General features: G+C 44.7%; 4 protein-coding genes across 4 annotated transcripts in view; all 4 read right to left on the bottom strand.

Annotated features, from left to right (window-relative positions):
• LOC106807337 (galectin-4-like) overlaps positions 1-4,014 on the bottom strand; it is a 7,313-nt gene extending 3,299 nt beyond the window's left edge. The window contains exons 1-3 of the mRNA XM_014809643.1: positions 3,834-4,014; positions 3,222-3,341; positions 2,759-2,860 (exon numbers count right to left, since the gene is read on the bottom strand). Of these exons, the coding sequence (XP_014665129.1) occupies positions 2,759-2,860; positions 3,222-3,341; positions 3,834-3,923 (312 nt within the window). The 5' untranslated portion in view covers positions 3,924-4,014. The remainder of the gene's footprint in view (positions 1-2,758; positions 2,861-3,221; positions 3,342-3,833) is intronic.
• On the bottom strand, positions 628-2,307 carry LOC106807336. The gene is made up of 3 exons (XM_014809642.1): positions 1,852-2,307; positions 1,510-1,565; positions 628-1,053 (listed from the first exon to the last, which is right to left on the bottom strand). Exons 1-3 carry the CDS (start codon positions 2,031-2,033, stop codon positions 629-631), a joined length of 663 nt encoding a protein of 220 aa, XP_014665128.1. The 5' UTR covers positions 2,034-2,307; the 3' UTR covers position 628.
• Positions 4,015-6,678: 2,664 nt separating the features above from the next.
• LOC106807321 (uncharacterized protein K02A2.6-like) lies at positions 6,679-7,775 on the bottom strand. The gene is made up of 2 exons (XM_014809632.1): positions 6,984-7,775; positions 6,679-6,801 (listed from the first exon to the last, which is right to left on the bottom strand). The coding sequence occupies exons 1-2, from the start codon at positions 7,773-7,775 to the stop codon at positions 6,679-6,681; spliced, it is 915 nt and encodes a 304-aa protein (XP_014665118.1).
• Positions 7,776-14,548: 6,773 nt separating this feature from the next.
• Positions 14,549-18,398, bottom strand: LOC106807320. The gene is made up of 2 exons (XM_014809631.1): positions 17,548-18,398; positions 14,549-17,378 (listed from the first exon to the last, which is right to left on the bottom strand). Exons 1-2 carry the CDS (start codon positions 18,396-18,398, stop codon positions 14,549-14,551), a joined length of 3,681 nt encoding a protein of 1,226 aa, XP_014665117.1.
• Between the last annotated feature and the right edge of the window lie 201 nt (positions 18,399-18,599).

Here is an 18,599-nt window from a genome sequence, read left to right as displayed (position 1 = left end):
TGACCTTCACCGTCAACTTACTACTTCGGCCTCCTAGGGTAACCAGATTCCATATACTTGCACATCTGAGGCACACCAGTTGTCTAACAAACCTTTGTCTTTGTGACTTATTTAACTTTACCTGCCTTCTACGTCCTTACAGAGATATTCTATTCATACTAGATCACGGGAGATACATGTAGTTGGCGACAACTGCTCCTTTCTAGTTATTTCATGAAATTGAAAAAAATTATCCACTTCCCTCTCATTGTCATTGTCATCGTACTCATCATCATCACGCTCATTCATAATCAGAAAGCTCATTTCGACTTCGAACAGTAACTTAGCCAACACGTTCAAGGCCACGTTGAAAACCAGAACCGAAAACCGGAAGTTGTTGCGACCCCTAGCGGCGACAAACAAACATGGTGTTGACTAGCTCTAGTACTATAGCCCGCTTACATTAACTGCCGCTGGCAGCGGCCAGCGGCAGCGCGCCCAGCGGCACGACCAGCGGCAGTTAATGTAAGCGGGCTATAGTACTAGGGCTAGGTGTTGACTATAGTTACTTCCCCTACTTAAGATCGGGAATATGATGCCCTAACGGTAAATATCGGTAAATTTTCATACAAAATATCGGGAATTTCGGTTAATTCTCAGACTGATCATCACATAAAGAAGATGAAATATCATTAATAGACCATTTACTCCATTTTTTTCGACTGGCACATCGGGCTTGTTCATCTAACAGTTTCATTGGCCCCACGGAAAATTTACAGCCAGTGGTTAATTTCGCAGACTGATGTTGACCACCAACGTTGGAGCAGTTCATCCTAGCACACTTGCACAAATCTGTATATGGGATAGCGTTTTCTAAGCAGCTACATATGTTGACGTCATTGCAACCACTTCTCTTACAGCTGGCTGTACAATTAGCTAGCTCCATCACACTCTCTGGAGCAGACGGAAGGTTCATCCAGTCGATGACAAGCTCCCCGCTACTGTCCATCTTCCACCCATGGCCATCAGGTGGGGGTATCACTGGATTCGGCTGCAAACTCCTCTTGTAGATGGCTAAAAAAAAGGGGAGGGGGTATTACTGAGATAGGATAACAATAATTGATCAAACTCAGATTTTATTTTCTAGCGGCTAGCACCAAAATTCTCTATTTCATGTCTAAAGTTTGATACTGCATGCAAAATGAGTTAGTGCACAGACATAGCCATATGACCTGTCTAGTTTAGTCAAAACGACATGCCTGTGAAAAAACATTGTTCTTGTAAATATTTTCACGAGATTTTTGGTTTTATTGTTCATAAGATTAGATAAAGAATGGCATGACAGTGATATATTGTGTAACTTAAAAATTTAGACTGCTATGAGTATTGGGATAGGGTCTAACAACAGACTAAGTTAACTTGAATTTTTACTTTAGTTAGTCAGACTCAGACATGATTAGGTTTACTATTTTACATTTTTAGGCCAAAATTTTATTAATATTTTAAAATATAACTGAACTTGTTACTTACCACTACTAGCCCCAAGTTGCTCTCTCTTTTTCATATTGTTTGCCACCCTCTCCATCCTTTGCTTGTCAGTAAATCGGGCATAACAAATTTGGCCCAAGGATAGAGAACATGGGTCCCAATGAAACCAATGTGCCTAACCCTAACCCTAACCATAACCCTAACCTATTATATTGATATAATATTATATTTATATTGATGTAAATGACATTGGTTTTATTGGAACCCATGTTCTCTATCCTTGAACCACAAATTTGATGAAACCCTACATCAACGCGAATCGGCATCTCACAGTCACACAGATTACTGCCTTCAGCAGCAGTAAAGTGAGTAACAGCGATGTACCGTCTTGCTATTTCTGTCTGGTCCCCTTCTAAATCCTTCCATTTGTTGACAAATTGTGAAAAACGTGACCATGTTTTATCAGAAAATGGTACTACAGTGGATTTATTCGCAGGGAAAATGCACATAAAACACAATTTACCTCCGTCTACCGGAGTGCACACCTCATCCGTGGAGGATGCCATGTTGTGCACTGCATAACCACAATAAAGACTACGGTCGTCAGTGATTGGTCAATATTGATCACATATTGCGCAGTAAAGGATGTACGGCGTTACTGATTGGCTCTATTTGTACGCGGTTACAGATATAATTTTTATCCCTTTTAAATTTATTTACGAATTAACGTACAAGAAATACGCTTGTGAAAAGCAACGATAGTCATAATAAATTTATTTCATAATTTTCATGCCATTTTGGTGCCCACCCTTTTTGGTGGTCACGAAACGGAAGAATTTAGCAAGACAGCAGTCTGCCTAGATTCTTGCGGTTGCACATCTGTGAATTGTCTTTGGACATTTGCTGAAAAAATATGGCAATTCCGCGAGGCCGTGCTTTGGAACAAACTATAGCAGAATTTTCAGGGAGTCACACGGACTCCTGCATATGTCAAATCAGGGAGTCCGACAGGAAATCAGGGAGTATTTGACTCCGGACTCGCGTTAATTTCGCACCCTTGAGAAATATATTTAATATCCACAAACACATTACCAGATTTTTGTCATTATTCATGTAGATATATGCTGCATCTAGATGTGTTATTTAGCACTAGGTAATCTTTGCTTGACATTTTAACAGGCTAAGCATATTTCAGTATAAACGGTTGGACAAAGTATCCCACCCCAGTACTTGGGTATCCTGTTCCATGCATTCCTGCAGAATAACCTCCCAAGGGTTGACCGTAACTCACTGGCTGGTGACTTGGCTGTGGTGGCTGCACTGGTGGCATACCATGAGGTGGCACTGCAGGTATTGGTGGATTTTCAACGGGTACTAGGCCAGCCATAGGAATCTAATAACATAACAAAATCTGTCAGCAGGGATAGCACAATATTAGAAGCACTCTGTTGGTAACTAGAACATTTATATTTTACTGTCACTCCTGTTCTCACTGAATTGCATACAAAGATCAATCGAGAGGTCTGCCTTGTATCTTGTTGAAAGTAACATGAAATGTGGCAAGGTAAATATGTACTCACCATTTGTCAATCAACGTCTAACATAGAGCAACCTCTGTGGGTCACAACATAAGTAAAACTTACTGGTTTCCCATCTATACAACAGATTCACCTTTAACAATGCAAATATAAAAACTAAAGATTTAGTCTAACCAATTAATTATTTTGCTGAAAAACACAAAAACGTACACCTACCCCAGCACCTTCAAACTTCACTCCAGTCAATGTCACATCTCCATCAACACCAACCGCAGTAATGTAATTTATAGGGATGCGGTGTGCATACTGTGTATAGTGCTGGCCATTTATTGCAATCTAAATTGCAAAAAAAATGCATATGATGGTGAAGACACATAAATTAATTTGATATATATACTAAATCAATTATACAGTACATGCGGACCTCATATAATTATGGCTATCACATTAATTCCACTTTGTTGAGACCGTGGACATAAATTACACACAACTACAGGCCATACCACTGCAGAGCCAATTAGCAAGTCCATGGCAAAAGCTACACAATTATTGATACTTCATTCGCGGCCAAATCATGGTACGTTTTCATGAACTTTACACCTGTCCATATTGACAGCAGGCTGGCTCTGGAGTATGTCAACGTACCAGTGACAGGGGAAAAAGTACAACGAAGGGCATTGGATTTTTCATGATGAAATTAAAAAACTGATCATTATACGAAGCCATGGCATCAAACAACAAGGCCACAATAAAACGAAATGTAACAATACAAATTCATAGTTACATGAGATCTGACTATAACATCATATTGGAAATAATGTTGCTCACCTTGTAACAGTTTGGTTCCACTAGAATTATTATCTCAAAAGTTTGACCAGGCAAAAGATTGGAAGGGAATGGCTCATTGCTTTCTTCCATGCCCCACTGCTGGCTTTGTAGCGTATTGCGAACCACCCGTCGTTCATTGAACCGAGGGTTGAAATGCAACGCAATATCCCCATTTGGCGAAACCAACAGATTAATTGCAAACCTATTCAAAGAAAATACGTAGATAACATTAGTAACAGTAAATAAAAGGCTAATGTAAACTTTTTCTATTTATTTTCTTCCAATCGTTACCTACATCAGTCTTTCATTAAACCTGCTATTATACAACATTCAGAAAAGAGATATCAGGGATCAGATATACAAACTTAAAAGTTAAATCAAAGTAAGCCCAATGGACTCATTGCCCTCATATTGGAGTGTCCACAGAAAAATGATCATATCTACAGTGGAAGTTTAAAACTAAAGACAACGATGACATAATTCAAAGCAATAATGAGAACGACCGACATAAATGATCACTTCACCTCTTACACACTACTGCAGAATATGATTTTAAAACACTGAAAGCAGTACAGTGTTCAGTGTTTTTAGATTTTGGGTTTATGTGTAGCAGAAGTTGCAGGAGAACCCGCGGACTCCGGCTCATGGAAAAACCAGACAGTACAACAATAAACTAGAAAGAAGGCACTCGGCGAGTGTGAATCCTCCACATACGCGATCACTACACCTGTGATATTTTGTAGGCTGAAGTTGCTACTTAATTGTAATGGATGACGTTGACCTTGGTTTGTTTCTTGTACTGAACCGATCGACTATCTGCCTGTGCTTTTTGTTTTTGGATGTTTATGTGCATGTATGTATGATATTCATTGTGGGATGTCATTTATTTATGGATGTCTTTTTGCTCCATGGATTTGTTAATTCGAATAGAACAGAAATGCACACTCAGACATACATGTAACTTGCAAAGCAGATATATTGATTCATGTTTTTTAAATGCACATTTAACTACGTGAACAAGGAGGAATGTTAGACCTCTAAATACATTGTACAAGCAATGAGGTACCTTGGAACTAATAAATCAGGTGGCGCTGTGACGCAACCAAGTTCTTCAAGAAAAATCCCGATGAAATTCAACTCTGTTTGTTGTTTCATTTGATTTTACGTGGATTATACGCATCGTTTTCAAAATGCCAAAGAAGAAATACGAAGAAATGAGTTTAAACGATCTAAAGACAGAACTTGGAGCCTAAAAAAAGAAAGTATCAGGACGAAAACGGGATATGCAGGTCCATGTGCATTTAACGGGCATCTGAGTGCTTCAGAAGTTGACTCTGGGCATACTATACACAAGCTCCAGTCCATCATGCCCAGGTATCTTCAGTCACAGCGTACATTAACACGTAAAATTGTTTAAAAACATAGAATAAAAAGAGCAGTGGTATTACGTTTACCATTAATATTATTATAGAATTACCAATTATAGAATACCAATTATAGATCGCTGGCGCGCTCATTGTGGCCGTGCACGTGCATGTTGCTGCATTGTGTGACGTAGGGAGGGGGGCGCTATTGTTTAACTCGTGGGAATTTTCATTATTGAATATGTAGGGTGTGTGGGCACCACTGGGATGAGTGAGCGACAGCAAAAACTCCTGGAATTGAGGACAAGAGCTCACCAATTTTGATGCAAATATTCATCTCTCGATGTTCTAAATAGTTTAATTGCATTCCTCACCCCAGAAAATGTATGTTTAAACACCAAGTTTGCCCTCCTAAGTGACCTAAAAGCCGAGATATTGACATTTATAGGTTTTTACATGGCAGCCATCTTGGAATCCAAGATGACCGCCTCCCTCTATCTTGATGAAGTGGCTCCTATCAAAAATTGAAACCTTAGGCACTGGATAGTATATGGAAAATGTTTGGTGCTTTTATCCGGCATGTCCCCATCCTTCTCAAATATGGGCCTAAGCCACCTGACTAGGAATTAGTAGCAAGGTAAACAAGAAACTGTGAGCGATAATAGGGTATTCTTGAGATCTGTGGTGACTTGTCAGACCGTTGGAAAATGTATTTTGTAAGTAATGAGCTTATTTTAGCAATAATAAATGCATAATAAGTTTGCATTGATAGTTATGGGAGTATACCGTATATTGTGTTGCTATGAATATATTTAATATTTAAAGTTTCGATCGTTATAAGTAAGTCGAGTTATTACTACTTATTACTATTAGTATTACTACCATTATTTCTATTTTATATTATTTATTATCAGTTACTCGAGTTATATAATGATGTTGTCTTACGTACCTAGTCTAATTACGTGCAAATTGTAACAATATCTTGTCATAATATATAAGACGGAAGTCCAATTTAAACATAGCCATTTATTGTTCACGTTCTACTCATCCACACCGCAGGCTAGTAATCGTTCCCGCCTCGCCACGAACCCCTAGTGCTCATGCTGGACCGTGCTGCCACCTTCCGAGTACCAATGAGCACTATGTTTAGTAACATGATATGACATCCTCTTTCTTTTAGAAGCATTAGAGACCGTCTGATTGGATCAAAGGCTGAGGGTAGCCACTAATAATACCGCTATTTACGAGGTGCATTTCAGTGATTATAAATTCGCGTTGATTGTCTGCTTGTTCTGCGACGGAAGATAAGTTGCGGATTTTACGTTATAAAGGATGTAACCTACTACCTATAAAACCATTTACATAATGGGTATGAACAGACGTAACTCACTATATAACATACAAGTAACATAACACAACAGTAGTAACATTAACACAAAATGAACTACTCAATGTCATTTAAATATGACTCAAAATCATCTTCACATGTCAAACACTTTTCGTGGAATGACTGCTCTACCTGACCGCGTACGATAGGTGTTAGCCACAGCCTCGCTGGAAGCACTATTATCATCACCCACTTGATGGCAGTTGGTTCCAGCATCCTGTAGAAAACGGACGCATTTCGCTGGATGTACTGGTGTGCTCTGCGTATCCATTCTGGCTGCTGTCTCAGGATCGCTGGTAGGTTGCACGGGGATATCGGCTTGAGCTAAGGTGTTTGCCTCCTCACACGTCTCCCTAATGTGACGCCGGTTCTTCCTCTAACACCAGAGGGCGTGTGTACCTCATACGAGCGTTGTTCTGGACGGATCCCAGTGACTATTCCTGGACGCCACTGGCCTGATGTCTGGTCTTGTATCCGAATGGGTTGCCCTTTGATAAGCAAGGCCAAGCTTCCTCCGGCCTTCTCATCATAATATGCCTTTTGAGATGCCTGCCACTGTAGAAGCCTCTGCATGGTCACATCCTTATTGGGTGCGTTGTTGTATATCCTCGTGGGGAGGTTCGCTTTCATTCTCCTCGCGTTCAACAGTTCAGCTGGTGACGGGAGGTGATGGTCTATCGGAGTAGACCTGAGCACTAACATTGCCATGTCTACGTCAATTCCTGCTGCTCTGGCTTTAGTCAGGACGCGTTTGACGGTCTGTACCTGGCGCTCAATCAGCCCGTTTGACTGCGGGTAATGAGGGCTCGCTGTTACATGGTCAAAACCCCACTTCTCGGCGAAAACCTTGTAAGCTTGACCATCAAACTGTGGACCGTTATCGCTTATTATGGTTTCCGGTACCCCTTGTTCAGCGAAGATACTCTTAGTTATGTTCACAATGGTCTGACTCGTGGCTCTGCCGCCAATTTTCTTGACAAAGGAGAACTTTGAGTAGTAATCACTGATGATTAGGTATTCATCGCCTGCCAGGTAGAATAGGTCCGTACCCAGGAATTGCCAGGGCCGGGTTGGAAGCCCATGCTGCAGAAGCGGCTCGTGACTCTGCGTCCTCTGAGCTTGCTGGCATATGCTGCACTTTCGCTCCAAGTTCTCAATATATCCGAGTTTATATTGTTCCAGTACACGCATGTTTGTGCTTTCAACTTCGTTTTCTCGATACCTTGGTGCGACTCATGTAGCCGAGCCAGAATGTCCGCCCGCATGTTTGCTGGAACTACGACACGATCACCTTACATGATGACACCATCGTCCACGGTGAGCTCGTCCCTGTATGACCAATATGGACGCAGCGGGAGCGGAAGCTGTTTTTGCCTTTCCGGCCACCCTGTAACGACAATATTCATTAATGCACTAAGCTCTGCGTCGCTGCGTGTGCTGCCGCACAGTCTTTGGCGCTTCTGGGTCGACCACTGTGCGTAATCCACTCTCATGTCCAGGTCGATCGTAGCGCAGTCATTTCCAGGTGATCTCGAGAGTGCGTCAGCTATCAGCACCTCTTTTCCTGTCCGGTATCGGATTGTGATGTCGTACGGTTGAATGCGTAGCAACATGCATTGCAGTGGCTTGTGATCCGACTCGGCTGTGAAGTGCTTGCCGTACAAGTACGTGTGGAATTTCTCACACCCGAATACGACGTCTAGTAGCTCGCGTTCAATGTTGGCGTATCTCTGCTCGCAGTCACTCAATGACTTTGACGCAAGTGACACTGGTCTGTTATGTTGTATTATTTAGGCGCCGAGGCCCTTGCTGGATGCATCGACCTGCTGTACAGACTCTTGCTTTGGGTCGAAGTAGCTGAGGGTGACCTCTCGGCAGATCAGCTCGATTATTTTCTCGAAAGCGATCTGATGTGACGTGGACCACTAGAACTCTGTACCTCCTTTCATGAGCTCTCGCAGAGGTGCAGTCACTTGTGATAGGTTCGGGATGAACGGAGACATGTATGTGACGATGCCTAGGAATTCCTGCAACTGCTTGGGGTCACTGGGCACCGCTAGATTCCTAATGTCTCTGACTTTGTCCGGGTCTGGGTGGACTCCATCAGGGTCAAACACAAGACCGAAGAACTTCATGCTTCGCTTATTGACCTCACATTTGTCAATGTTTAACACTAGGCTGTGTTCTCGTGCGACTTCCATGAGGTTGTGTAGGTTCCGGTCATGGTCTTCCTTTGATTTACCAAACACTGCAACATCATCTGTGATGCCAGTGGTGCATGGACACTGCTCCAGAATGTGATCCATTCGTTCCTGGAACACATCTTGGCTCACGTTTAATCCGAACGGGAACCTCCGGAAACGCTATCTGCCGAACGGGCTGTTGAACGTCGTGAGCCGGCTCGATTGCGCATCCAGGGATATCGACCAGTACCCATGATGGACATCAAGTTTCAAGAAGGTAGTCGCCCCGGCAAATCTGTGCGTGATCTCCTCTAACGTGGGAGTCTTGTAGTGTGGACGCTTGATTGCCGTGTTAAGATCCTTGGGGTCTAGGCACACGCACAGTCGCCCATTTGACTTGCGACTGAATGCCAGGCTGCTGACCCAGTCGGTCGGCTCCGTAACTTTTGTGATTATGCCCATCTGCTCCACACCATCCAACTCTTTACGTAATTCGTCTAGTAGATGTATTGGGCAGCGTCTAGGGGCATGGACCACCGGTTGTACAGATGGGTCTACTGTTATGTGGAACATCCCTTTAAAATTACCGATGCCCTCGAATCTGTCTGGGTATAGCTTAACCAAGACATCCTTACAGTCTACATGTGTGAGTTGGACAGGTGCCGTAGGTGCGCTGTACGGTGCCTTGTCCTTGTTAACGACTGCTTTGGTCGTTATTTCGCAGTTGAGCTTGACCACATGTAGCTCACGCAGCGTTGGCAATCCCATGATGGCCGATCCTTCGGAGTCAGTCACATAAAACTCTGCCACATCGTGGTACTCGCGGTACCTACAATGGATATCAATGGACCCGTGCTGTGGGATCCTCGTGCCATTATATGCGGTCAGCACAGTGCTCCGCGGCTTTGTGGCTCCCCTCCGTGAGAAACCACCATAGTCCAACCTCTCAGGGAACATCCTTCTGTAAATTCTCAGGGGCAGTATGTTACCCTGCGCCCCGGTGTCCACCTTCACCTTGAGGTTAGATTTGGCACGTGCCTTATCTCGTGTATCGCTATCCCTTTCGTCACTGTCAGAGTTTATCGACTCAAATGACAATGACTCAAAACTCTCCTCCAAGGATGGCCCACTGCCACGACTGCCTTGTTGGCGCATGTCATTCGGCTTCTCTGAGACTGCATGGAACCACCTGTTGTTCGCAGATTTCCCTCATTGGGGCCACCTACCACGTGAATGTGACCTAGGTATTCTCCCCACGGGGCTGACCTGACTGCCCGGCATCGGCATCTGGTCTTGCCCGGCAGACCTTCTCCCAGTGGTTGTCCTTGCCCCAGGCCCTACATGTTGTGCCGTATGCTGGACATTTAGCGCCATGGCTGCCTCAACAGCGATTGCACTTCCCGTAGGCTTTGCCCAGGAACTGTTTGTTTTGCCGGTTGTGTAACCTTTCTTGACCGCGTGTATGGCAGCTCCAGCCACATCACTGCTTGTAAATTGTGTCATGTGTGCCACGGTTGCTTCACGCGTCCTGGCAATGTCCATCGCTACATCAAGGTCAACCGTCTCATCCTTGGAAAGCAGGATCTCCTGGACCTTCTTGTGGTGTGTGCCAATGATAAGTTGTTCCACAAGGCGTTCGCTTGTTTCGCGCTCATCTCTGAAGTTGCACTTCTTCGCCTGTATTTTACAGCGTGTCATAAATTCATCAATGCATTCTGTCGGTGTCTGTCTGAACTTCTGTAAATTAAATCTATTTAGCCAGGAGCTGACCATAGGTTCAAGGTGTTTCTCAAATAATTTCCAGATGGCGTCGGGCTTCTTGCGGTACTCTCTAGACAGAGCTCAAGAGCTGAACATTTTTAGTCCTTCTTGTCCGACCCATATTAGCATGTACGTAACTTTCTCCTCGTCAGTTTTGCTGGCGAGCGGCCCAGCAAATATCAGACTGCAGTACTGCTTGAACTCGTTGAAGGCACTAGGCACATTTGCTGCTGACCAGTCCATACGAGGTGGTTCAATGCCTGTCAAGTCCCCCATTTTTGCCAGATTTTGGGTGGTGATACTGCACAGTACCTTGCTCTACAGTATCCGGATTGGTGATCTCCTGCCACCCGTCGACACAATGGCATATGTTACCACTGTACCGCTGTCTACCGGCGGGAGCTCCACACCACAACTTTGCACTGTTATTCTTATCACAGAAGCTCATTAGCACGCAACGTCTCTAGTTCCATTACGTGCGTGGTTAGTTCGCATAACCGCTGCCACCATGTAACAATATCTTGCATAATATATAAGACGGAAGTCCAATTTAAACAGCCATTTATTGTTCACGTTCTACTCATCCAAACCGCAGGCTAGTAATGGTTCCCGCCTCGCCACAAACCCCTAGTGCTCATGCTGGACCGTGCTGCCACCTTCCGAGTACCAATGAGCACTATGTTTACTAACATGATATGACACAAACTATCATCAAAATCTATCAGCAAGCTAATAGTAATACCATGTTATTGTATAAATCTAACTTGGCTGTGTAGTAATGTCATGTTTTTGCTTATTCAAAGATTTGGAGTTGCTGTAAATTGTCCGGTCTTCAACTTAAATTTATCAACTATACTTCTCGACCACCACCGCTGTCGACTAATAAAACTGTTGTTAACCTTTATATAACAAATTGTGATAAATACACATTTTGAATTGAATTGAATTGAATTATTATAAAAATGTGAACACAAAATGTCAAAGGATGCAACTTGCAATTTTAATAAATTAGTAATAGTAATAGTAACACGTACACTTGAGGCTCGAGTTGCCCAGTTTGCAACTTTTTTGTAACTTTAGTAGTTTTGTAGCAAAATCATCGTAAATAGCCATTATAGAAAATGCCTTGTTTACTAACGCATTGTGCTCAGGTCTAAAGGCCCAATCACACCAGAGCTACCCTCATCACGATCGCCCCGTCCTCAAAAAAATTGCCCGAACGTGGTGAGCGTGGTTGAGAGCGTGGCTAATTGGGCCTCAGCCGGGCCCAGCGCCGATACTACGATCTAATTACGTCCATACTACGATCTAAGTGCGTCTTTACCCTGATCTCATTGCGCTCAACAAGCTTTCACCACGCTCAACACCACGCCCACTTCACGCTTGCACTGCGCGGACTGCGTCTTTATTGTGACCAATCAGATCGTGTTGCGTTCGAACGACGCTTGCACTGCGCCTTAGCAACGCTCACCGCGCCTCAACTGCGCGCCAATCACGCGCCGACTGCGCTGGCAACGATCATATAAATACCACTCCGCGTTCTATACATCATCATTCATTCTGCCGTGCTGTCAAGATTACCATCAAGATTATTGTCTACGGACACAACTATGCCGCCAAAAGACAAGGGGAGAGCCAGCAAGATCTTTGTTGTCTTCTATTTCTCCTCCTCGTCCTCCTCAGCATGATGAGGGCTTGGCAATCAAGTAGTTCGAGTTGTCCTTCTACGAGAAACATGGCATGGAGTAGTGTTGCCTCATCCATAGTGGACACTGCACTGGTGGGGTGGCCAGGGTAGCACCCCAAATTATACCCCAATTTTGCAGGACGTGATCTGAGCGTAACTAACACGTAATGCGAACGCCACAACGGCGTAGTCTGAGCGTGTTGGGCGTAGTACAATTGTAGTACGAACGGGTCGAGCTTGCTAGAGACGCACCATGGTCATAGTGATAGCGTGGTCAGGTCGCAGAGACATCTCCATGGACGTAGTAACAGCGTGATGAAAACGTATTGAAATCGTGCTGAGAACGGGGCGACAATTTTCACGCACCCAACACGCTTGCGATACGACCATTAAGTTCGTACTACGCTCGAGTTACGTGGGTACTACGCCTTCCACGTCTCTAATACGCCCGCACAGCGCTGTATTTCCGCCACGCTCGCACCATGATTATTTTTAACAGTTTGGCCTTGCTCTCCACGCTCATGCTGACTGCACCGCGCTCGATCACGATCGCAGTACGTCCATATACGTCCACACTGCGTTCTACACGTTTCCACCACGCTCTTAGAGCGTAGTACGAGCGTAGTGAGATCGGGACCCTGGTGTGACTGGGGTATAAGGCAAGCATTTACGTCATCAGCACACAATAATATCTATGCTATCATAATGAATAGTAGGGGTGCACCGGAACCAACTTTTTATGTTCCGGCCGAAACCAGAACTGAAAAATTGGGGATTTGGCCAGATAGTTCCGGCCAGATCCAAGTTCCGGTGCACCCCTAATTAATAGGTTGAAATGTTACAATAAAATCCAGCAACGCGCCACCCCACTACAACCAGAATACTCCATGGATCTGCCGAACTACGACAGAATCTGATTTATGGAAAGATCTGATTTATCAGCAAATGTGCAAGTACATTTAAGTTTGCGTGCAGTATTTTGATAGTCCGGGGTTCAATCTTTCTTAAAAAAGTCTGAAATTGACTTCTGTTTAGAACATTCCGAAATGAGTGAATTCATGCGAGATTGTAGGAGGGACACGGCAGATATGTCACGTTCATTAGAATATGCGCTCGACTCAAAATATCGCAATATGTACAGTCTGAATTGACCTCCGAGTATTAAGTGATGATGGGGGCGGAATCTCTACCGCTAGTAGTATACCGCTAGTACTATACAGCTAGATACTACTGCTATTACATAGGACGCGCGTGGATGTGCTGTGTATGTTACCATAGAAACTGATCAAAAGATACCGACCAACACTCGATGGTAGTTGTACTGGCTGGTAAACTCCAAGACTCAAATAAACACAATTAAATTGGCAATGCGTATCCCGGTGAAGGTGTTTTGATACGATTTACTGAAACACACAAATAAACGGAATATAAGTATATGCAGTTCCTTTCCACATAACGACTAGTAATACACAGTAATACTGTACTTTCGACATAGTACTTGCTAATAAAATATTATAGCACCGATTGGAATCGAACAGAGTTACATGTATGAGTCATTGCTTATACTAAGAATAAAGCCAAACTAGTACGCACTCACACTTACATAAATCAGCACTACTGCAAACAACGTTAAAACAAACATACTAAAGGAAATTACTCCAACGCGATATATAGCACACATCAGATACGCTAGAATAAGAAACGTACACCTGCTTGCATGTATACAATCCTAATACTATATAGTATATACCCACAATGGAACGCACCCATTTGGTATACAAACATCACATATATTCCCTAACACACGCACGTACACACGAATGCGCTGAACATAACTATCTCCCAATATTGTACAGTTACGTTTGTGACTCATGAAGTCACGTTGCCGGTTTTAGCACACATACGAGCGCGCCATTTTTCCCAAATCAAATCATGCAGTTTAACGATCAACATTACACCTTACAAACGATGACGTCCGAAATGCATCATATATACACGTGATCTATAGTCACTATTCTGTGCGTTGTGACTTACAAACTGTGAGTATCTCCTAGTAATTCAGTACAGTGATTAAGTTTGAACAGAAACGCCGTGCGAGACACAAGCCCGCCATCATGAATGTTGCCACAGCCTCGATTTCAGTTCACGGCAATATGACGTCACTCGCTGGAAATGCAGATGGTTAATTTGGCACCTACATCCCAGCCCCCTAATTATGGAGCGAGTCGCGACACAATTACAAATCACATAATGATCAAAACTAAATTTAAATTCACAACTCGTGAATAGTCTCAAGTACATATATTGTATCACTACAAACAAATCCCTCAGCTTCAATCCATCTCCAGAATGAGACACAGTTTGTCGATTGGACGTACCAACATGTTTGTTGACGTTTTAATCTTCGCCTGTCGAACGACACCTAACCGGTCAGGAATTGTTTCCTGGACTAGACCCATCGGCCAGGAATTCCTAGGGGCATTCGAATCAACGATAAGAACCACGTCGCCAACCTTCAGACTTCGTTTCTCGTCGCGCCATTTTTGTCGTTCCTGCAGAAGTGGCAAGTACTCGCGCAACCACCGCTGCCAGAATAAACTAGCCAAGTACTGTACTTGCCGCCATCGACGTCTACAGTAGTTGTCAGTCTTACCGAAAACTCCTGGAGGCAAGTTCGGTTTCCGTTTCATAAGAAGTAGATGATTGGGTGTCAGCGCCTCTAAATCACAATGCTGATCAGAGCTCTTGGTAATGGGACGATCGTTGATAGTGGACTCCACTTCACACAAGAGAGTATGAAGCCCTTCTTCGTCTAGAGTTTGCTCCCGCAGAACACTATTCATGACCTTTCTAACTGTTCTGATCATTCTCTCCCACACGCCACCATGGTGTGATCCAGCGGGTGGATTAAATTGCCAATCTACGTTTCGTTGTAGCATGGAGTCGTGGATTTGCGACAAATTCCAGTCACTTATAGCCCTCGCAAGTTCCCGTTCTGCGCCAACAAAGTTGGTCCCATTGTCTGAACGCATTTTTGTCACCTGACCTCGCCGCGCAATGAAACGACGAAGCGCGTTTATGTACGAATCCGTGTCCAATGAAGCCGCTATCTCCAGATGAATAGCGCGGCTGGTTAGACATGTGAAGATGACGCCATATCGTTTAACACGAGAGCGTCTCTGTTTAACCTCGAATGGGCCGAAGTAATCGACCCCCACTCTTGTAAATGGTGGTTCGTCAGGAACGAGCCGGTCTTCCGGCAAATTCGACATCTTCTGCTCTCCAACCGGAGACCTCTGCTTGCGGCAAATAACGCACTTAGCAATCACTCTCCTGATGGCTGATGGTGCATTCACCAGCCAATATCTTTGCCTCAGTCGTGCTAACATGTGGTTTCGACCACTATGCTTTAGATCATGATGAATCTGCCTGAGAACTAGGTCTGATACAGGACTGTTCTTCGGCAGAATGACAGGGTGCTTGCTTTCAGCGGGCATGTTAGATTGGCTCAACCGCCCACCTACACGTAACAGACCATTGTCTGTGATTGGATCCAACTTCCGAATTTTGCTGGATTTCTTTACCTGTCCGCTGCTCAATGAAACTATTTCGTCGGCAAATGCCTGTCGCTGAGCGTATCGAATAATAGCCTCCTCCGCTTCGTTCATGTCTTGAACTGAAATGAAGCCCTCCTTGCAGGCTTCCTGTGGCTGAACTTGATTGTTCCCCGTTTGCTCACTGTCCACAATCTCTTTATGGCGAACCCTCCGAAGCAACTCTCTGCGAACCTTGAGGATCCAAGCAAGACTTCGCTTCAGCACGAACCAAGACGAATGATAACTGATCAACTCGCTCATCGCATCGATGTCGCCTCCGACAGTCGACAAGCCTGTTACCGCAGCCCTTACAGCCACCTTCTTTACCTCAGGATCGTCGTTGTGATCACCTGCAGAAATCTCGGATGGAATGTTTGGCCACTTGTCTTCCTCTTCCCAGAGGAATGCTGGAGCCACTATCCACTGGTTTTCCCGGAGATAGCTATCGACGGGGAGACCTCTGGAGGCGAGGTCTGCCGGGTTGAGCTTCGTATTGACATACCGCCAATCTGAAGGCAATGACCCTCCGTGGATCACAGTAAGTCTGTTTGCAACGAAAGTATGGAATCTTGAGGTTGTGTTCCATATGTAGCGCAGCACAGCCATACTGTCCGTCCAGAACACTGTGCGGTCGATCGGTATGTCAAGCTCACCCTTCAACATTTTGTCTGTACGAACGGCCACTGTGGCCGCAGTCAACTCTAAGCGTGGGATTGTAGTCTGCTTCAAAGGAGCTACACGAGACTTGCCCATGATGAATGAACAATGGGACTTGCCTTCCTCGTTTGTTAATCGCAAGTAGCTAACTGTGCCATATCCTGTCTCACTGGCATCGGAAAAGTGGTGTAACTGAGCTGATTGCACCTGGCCAAAACCTTGCGGCTTCACACATCTGGCTATCTTGAAGGAAGCGAGCCTGTCAAGATCTTGCAGCCAGATGCGCCACTGGCTCGAGAACTTCTCGGGAATCTGCTGGTCCCATTCTAGTTCAAGTTTGCACAACTCCTGAAGAATTACTTTCGCCTTCAGCATGAGTGGAGCTAAGAACCCCAGAGGGTCGTACACACTGCTGACCATGGAGAGAATTCCACGTCTTGTGAGTGGCTGTTCCTTGACACCAATATGGAAGCAGAAGGCGTCTGACTCCACGCACCACTGAACTCCAAGAGCTCTCTCGATAGGCAACACGTCCTGATCAAGATCCAAGTCCTTTACTTCCTTGGCTCTTTCGGATACCGGAATGTAGCTCATAACTTCTCTACTGTTGCTAATCCACTTAGCAATGTGGAAACCACCACAATTCAAGAGAGCTTGCAGGTCCTTCACCAGAGACACTGCACTATCCACAGATTTCAGTGACTTCAGACAATCATCGACATAAAAATTCCGGAGAACAGTGTCGACGACCTCCGCATTAAACTGTTCCTTGCAATCCTGAGCCGTTTTCCTGAGCGCAAAGTTCGAACAACTGGGTGACGATGTGGCCCCGAACAGGTGCACGCCAATCTCATATTCGGTCACCTGTTTGCTGATGTCTCCACCAGAGAAATCGTAAGAAGCTGGCATCCTGTGGGGGTACCTGGACTTGGTAAAACATACTGTCAATGTCCCCCATGACGGCAATTTCCTCCTGTCTGAATCTAATCAGAGCGCCGACAAGCGTGTTTGTAAGATTGGGCCCCTGCAGCAGACAGTCGTTCAACGAGGTACCACCATATCTGGCAGCACAGTCAAACACGACCCGCAGCTTTTTCTTTCTCGGGTGGTACACACCGTGGTGCGGCAGGTACCACACCCTTCCATCATCCCGTTGCAGCTGATCGGCTGGCACCTTTCGAGCATAGCCCTTATCAATGACCTTTTCCATGAAGCCTTTGTACTCGTTGCAGAATGCTTCATCCTTGGCAAACCGTCTGTTGATTGAAATCATTCTTTGTTCAGCTTGTTTCCGGTTGTTAGGAACACTGGCACAATCAGCTTTGAATGGCAAACCAATCACGTAATGACCATCCTTGAACTGTATAGAATTGGTTACGGCCTCTAGAAACTGTTTATCCTCCCTTGAAGGCTCAATGACGTCGTCAATTGTCCTCTCACTAAAGTCATGGTCGAACTGATTGCGAACTTGTTCTTCCAAGCTTGGACTGCTTACCGCGGCTATGCGATTGACGGAAACGAATCTACTCGACACACCAGTGACTGGAACATTGTCAAGAGGTCCGTTAATGACCCACCCTAGCAAAGTTTTCACCGCGAAAGGGCCATTCTCAAAGCTGGGAATAACGTCCCACGGTTCCATGGCCTTTGGAACGTTGACTCCTATCAACAGCCCAACATCGCTATCGATTGTATCTATAGGTACTTCACGCAGATGTGACCATTTTCGCAAGTCGTCCGCCAACGTCACGTCTTTCCGAGTCACTGGCAAATCGACCTGTGTAAAGACAGGTGGCAATTCCAATGTATTTTCACCGCTCAAAGAACTAACTTCCAAACCTGAAACCACATAACAGCTCTTAACCATCTCCTGTCCCATCGTGCGTAAGTCAATCGTAGTTTTCTTTCCCTCAATGTTTAGCGATCTCATGACGTTCTCTGTACAGAAGGTTGCAGTGCTTCCGGAGTCCAAAAAAGCGTACGTCTCCACATACTTATCACTGTTGATGGCTTTGACTCGAACTGGTACTATAGCGACAGCTTGGTGGTCTCCAGCCCCCGTACGCGTACTAGTTGCACTTAACACGTTCAAGGCGAAACACGAGTATACTCGTTCGAACCTGCAAAACGC

The sequence above is a fragment of the Priapulus caudatus genome, unplaced genomic scaffold (assembly GCF_000485595.1).
Source record: "Priapulus caudatus unplaced genomic scaffold, Priapulus_caudatus-5.0.1 Scaffold208, whole genome shotgun sequence".
NCBI lineage: Eukaryota > Metazoa > Priapulida > Priapulimorpha > Priapulimorphida > Priapulidae > Priapulus > Priapulus caudatus.
This window is presented reverse-complemented; position numbering and strand designations above follow the sequence as displayed.

Excerpts from the sequence above, each read along its gene's own strand:
- LOC106807320 (XM_014809631.1), bottom strand. The coding sequence starts at position 18,398 with ATGAGATCGCTAAACATTGAGGGAAAGAAAACTACGATTGACTTACGC. Across the intron at positions 17,379-17,547 it reads AAGAAAAAGCTGCGGGTCGT|GATGCCAGCTTCTTACGATT; the intron begins GTTTGACTGTGC and ends GTACCCCCACAG.
- LOC106807321 (XM_014809632.1), bottom strand. The coding sequence starts at position 7,775 with ATGCGTGTACTGGAACAATATAAACTCGGATATATTGAGAACTTGGAG. Across the intron at positions 6,802-6,983 it reads CAGAACAACGCTCGTATGAG|GATGCTGGAACCAACTGCCA; the intron begins GTACACACGCCC and ends CGTTTTCTACAG.
- LOC106807336 (XM_014809642.1), bottom strand. The coding sequence starts at position 2,033 with ATGGCATCCTCCACGGATGAGGTGTGCACTCCGGTAGACGGAGGTAAA. Across the intron at positions 1,566-1,851 it reads CAGACAGAAATAGCAAGACG|GATGGAGAGGGTGGCAAACA; the intron begins GTACATCGCTGT and ends TGACAAGCAAAG. Across the intron at positions 1,054-1,509 it reads GCAACTTGGGGCTAGTAGTG|CCATCTACAAGAGGAGTTTG; the intron begins GTAAGTAACAAG and ends CCTTTTTTTTAG.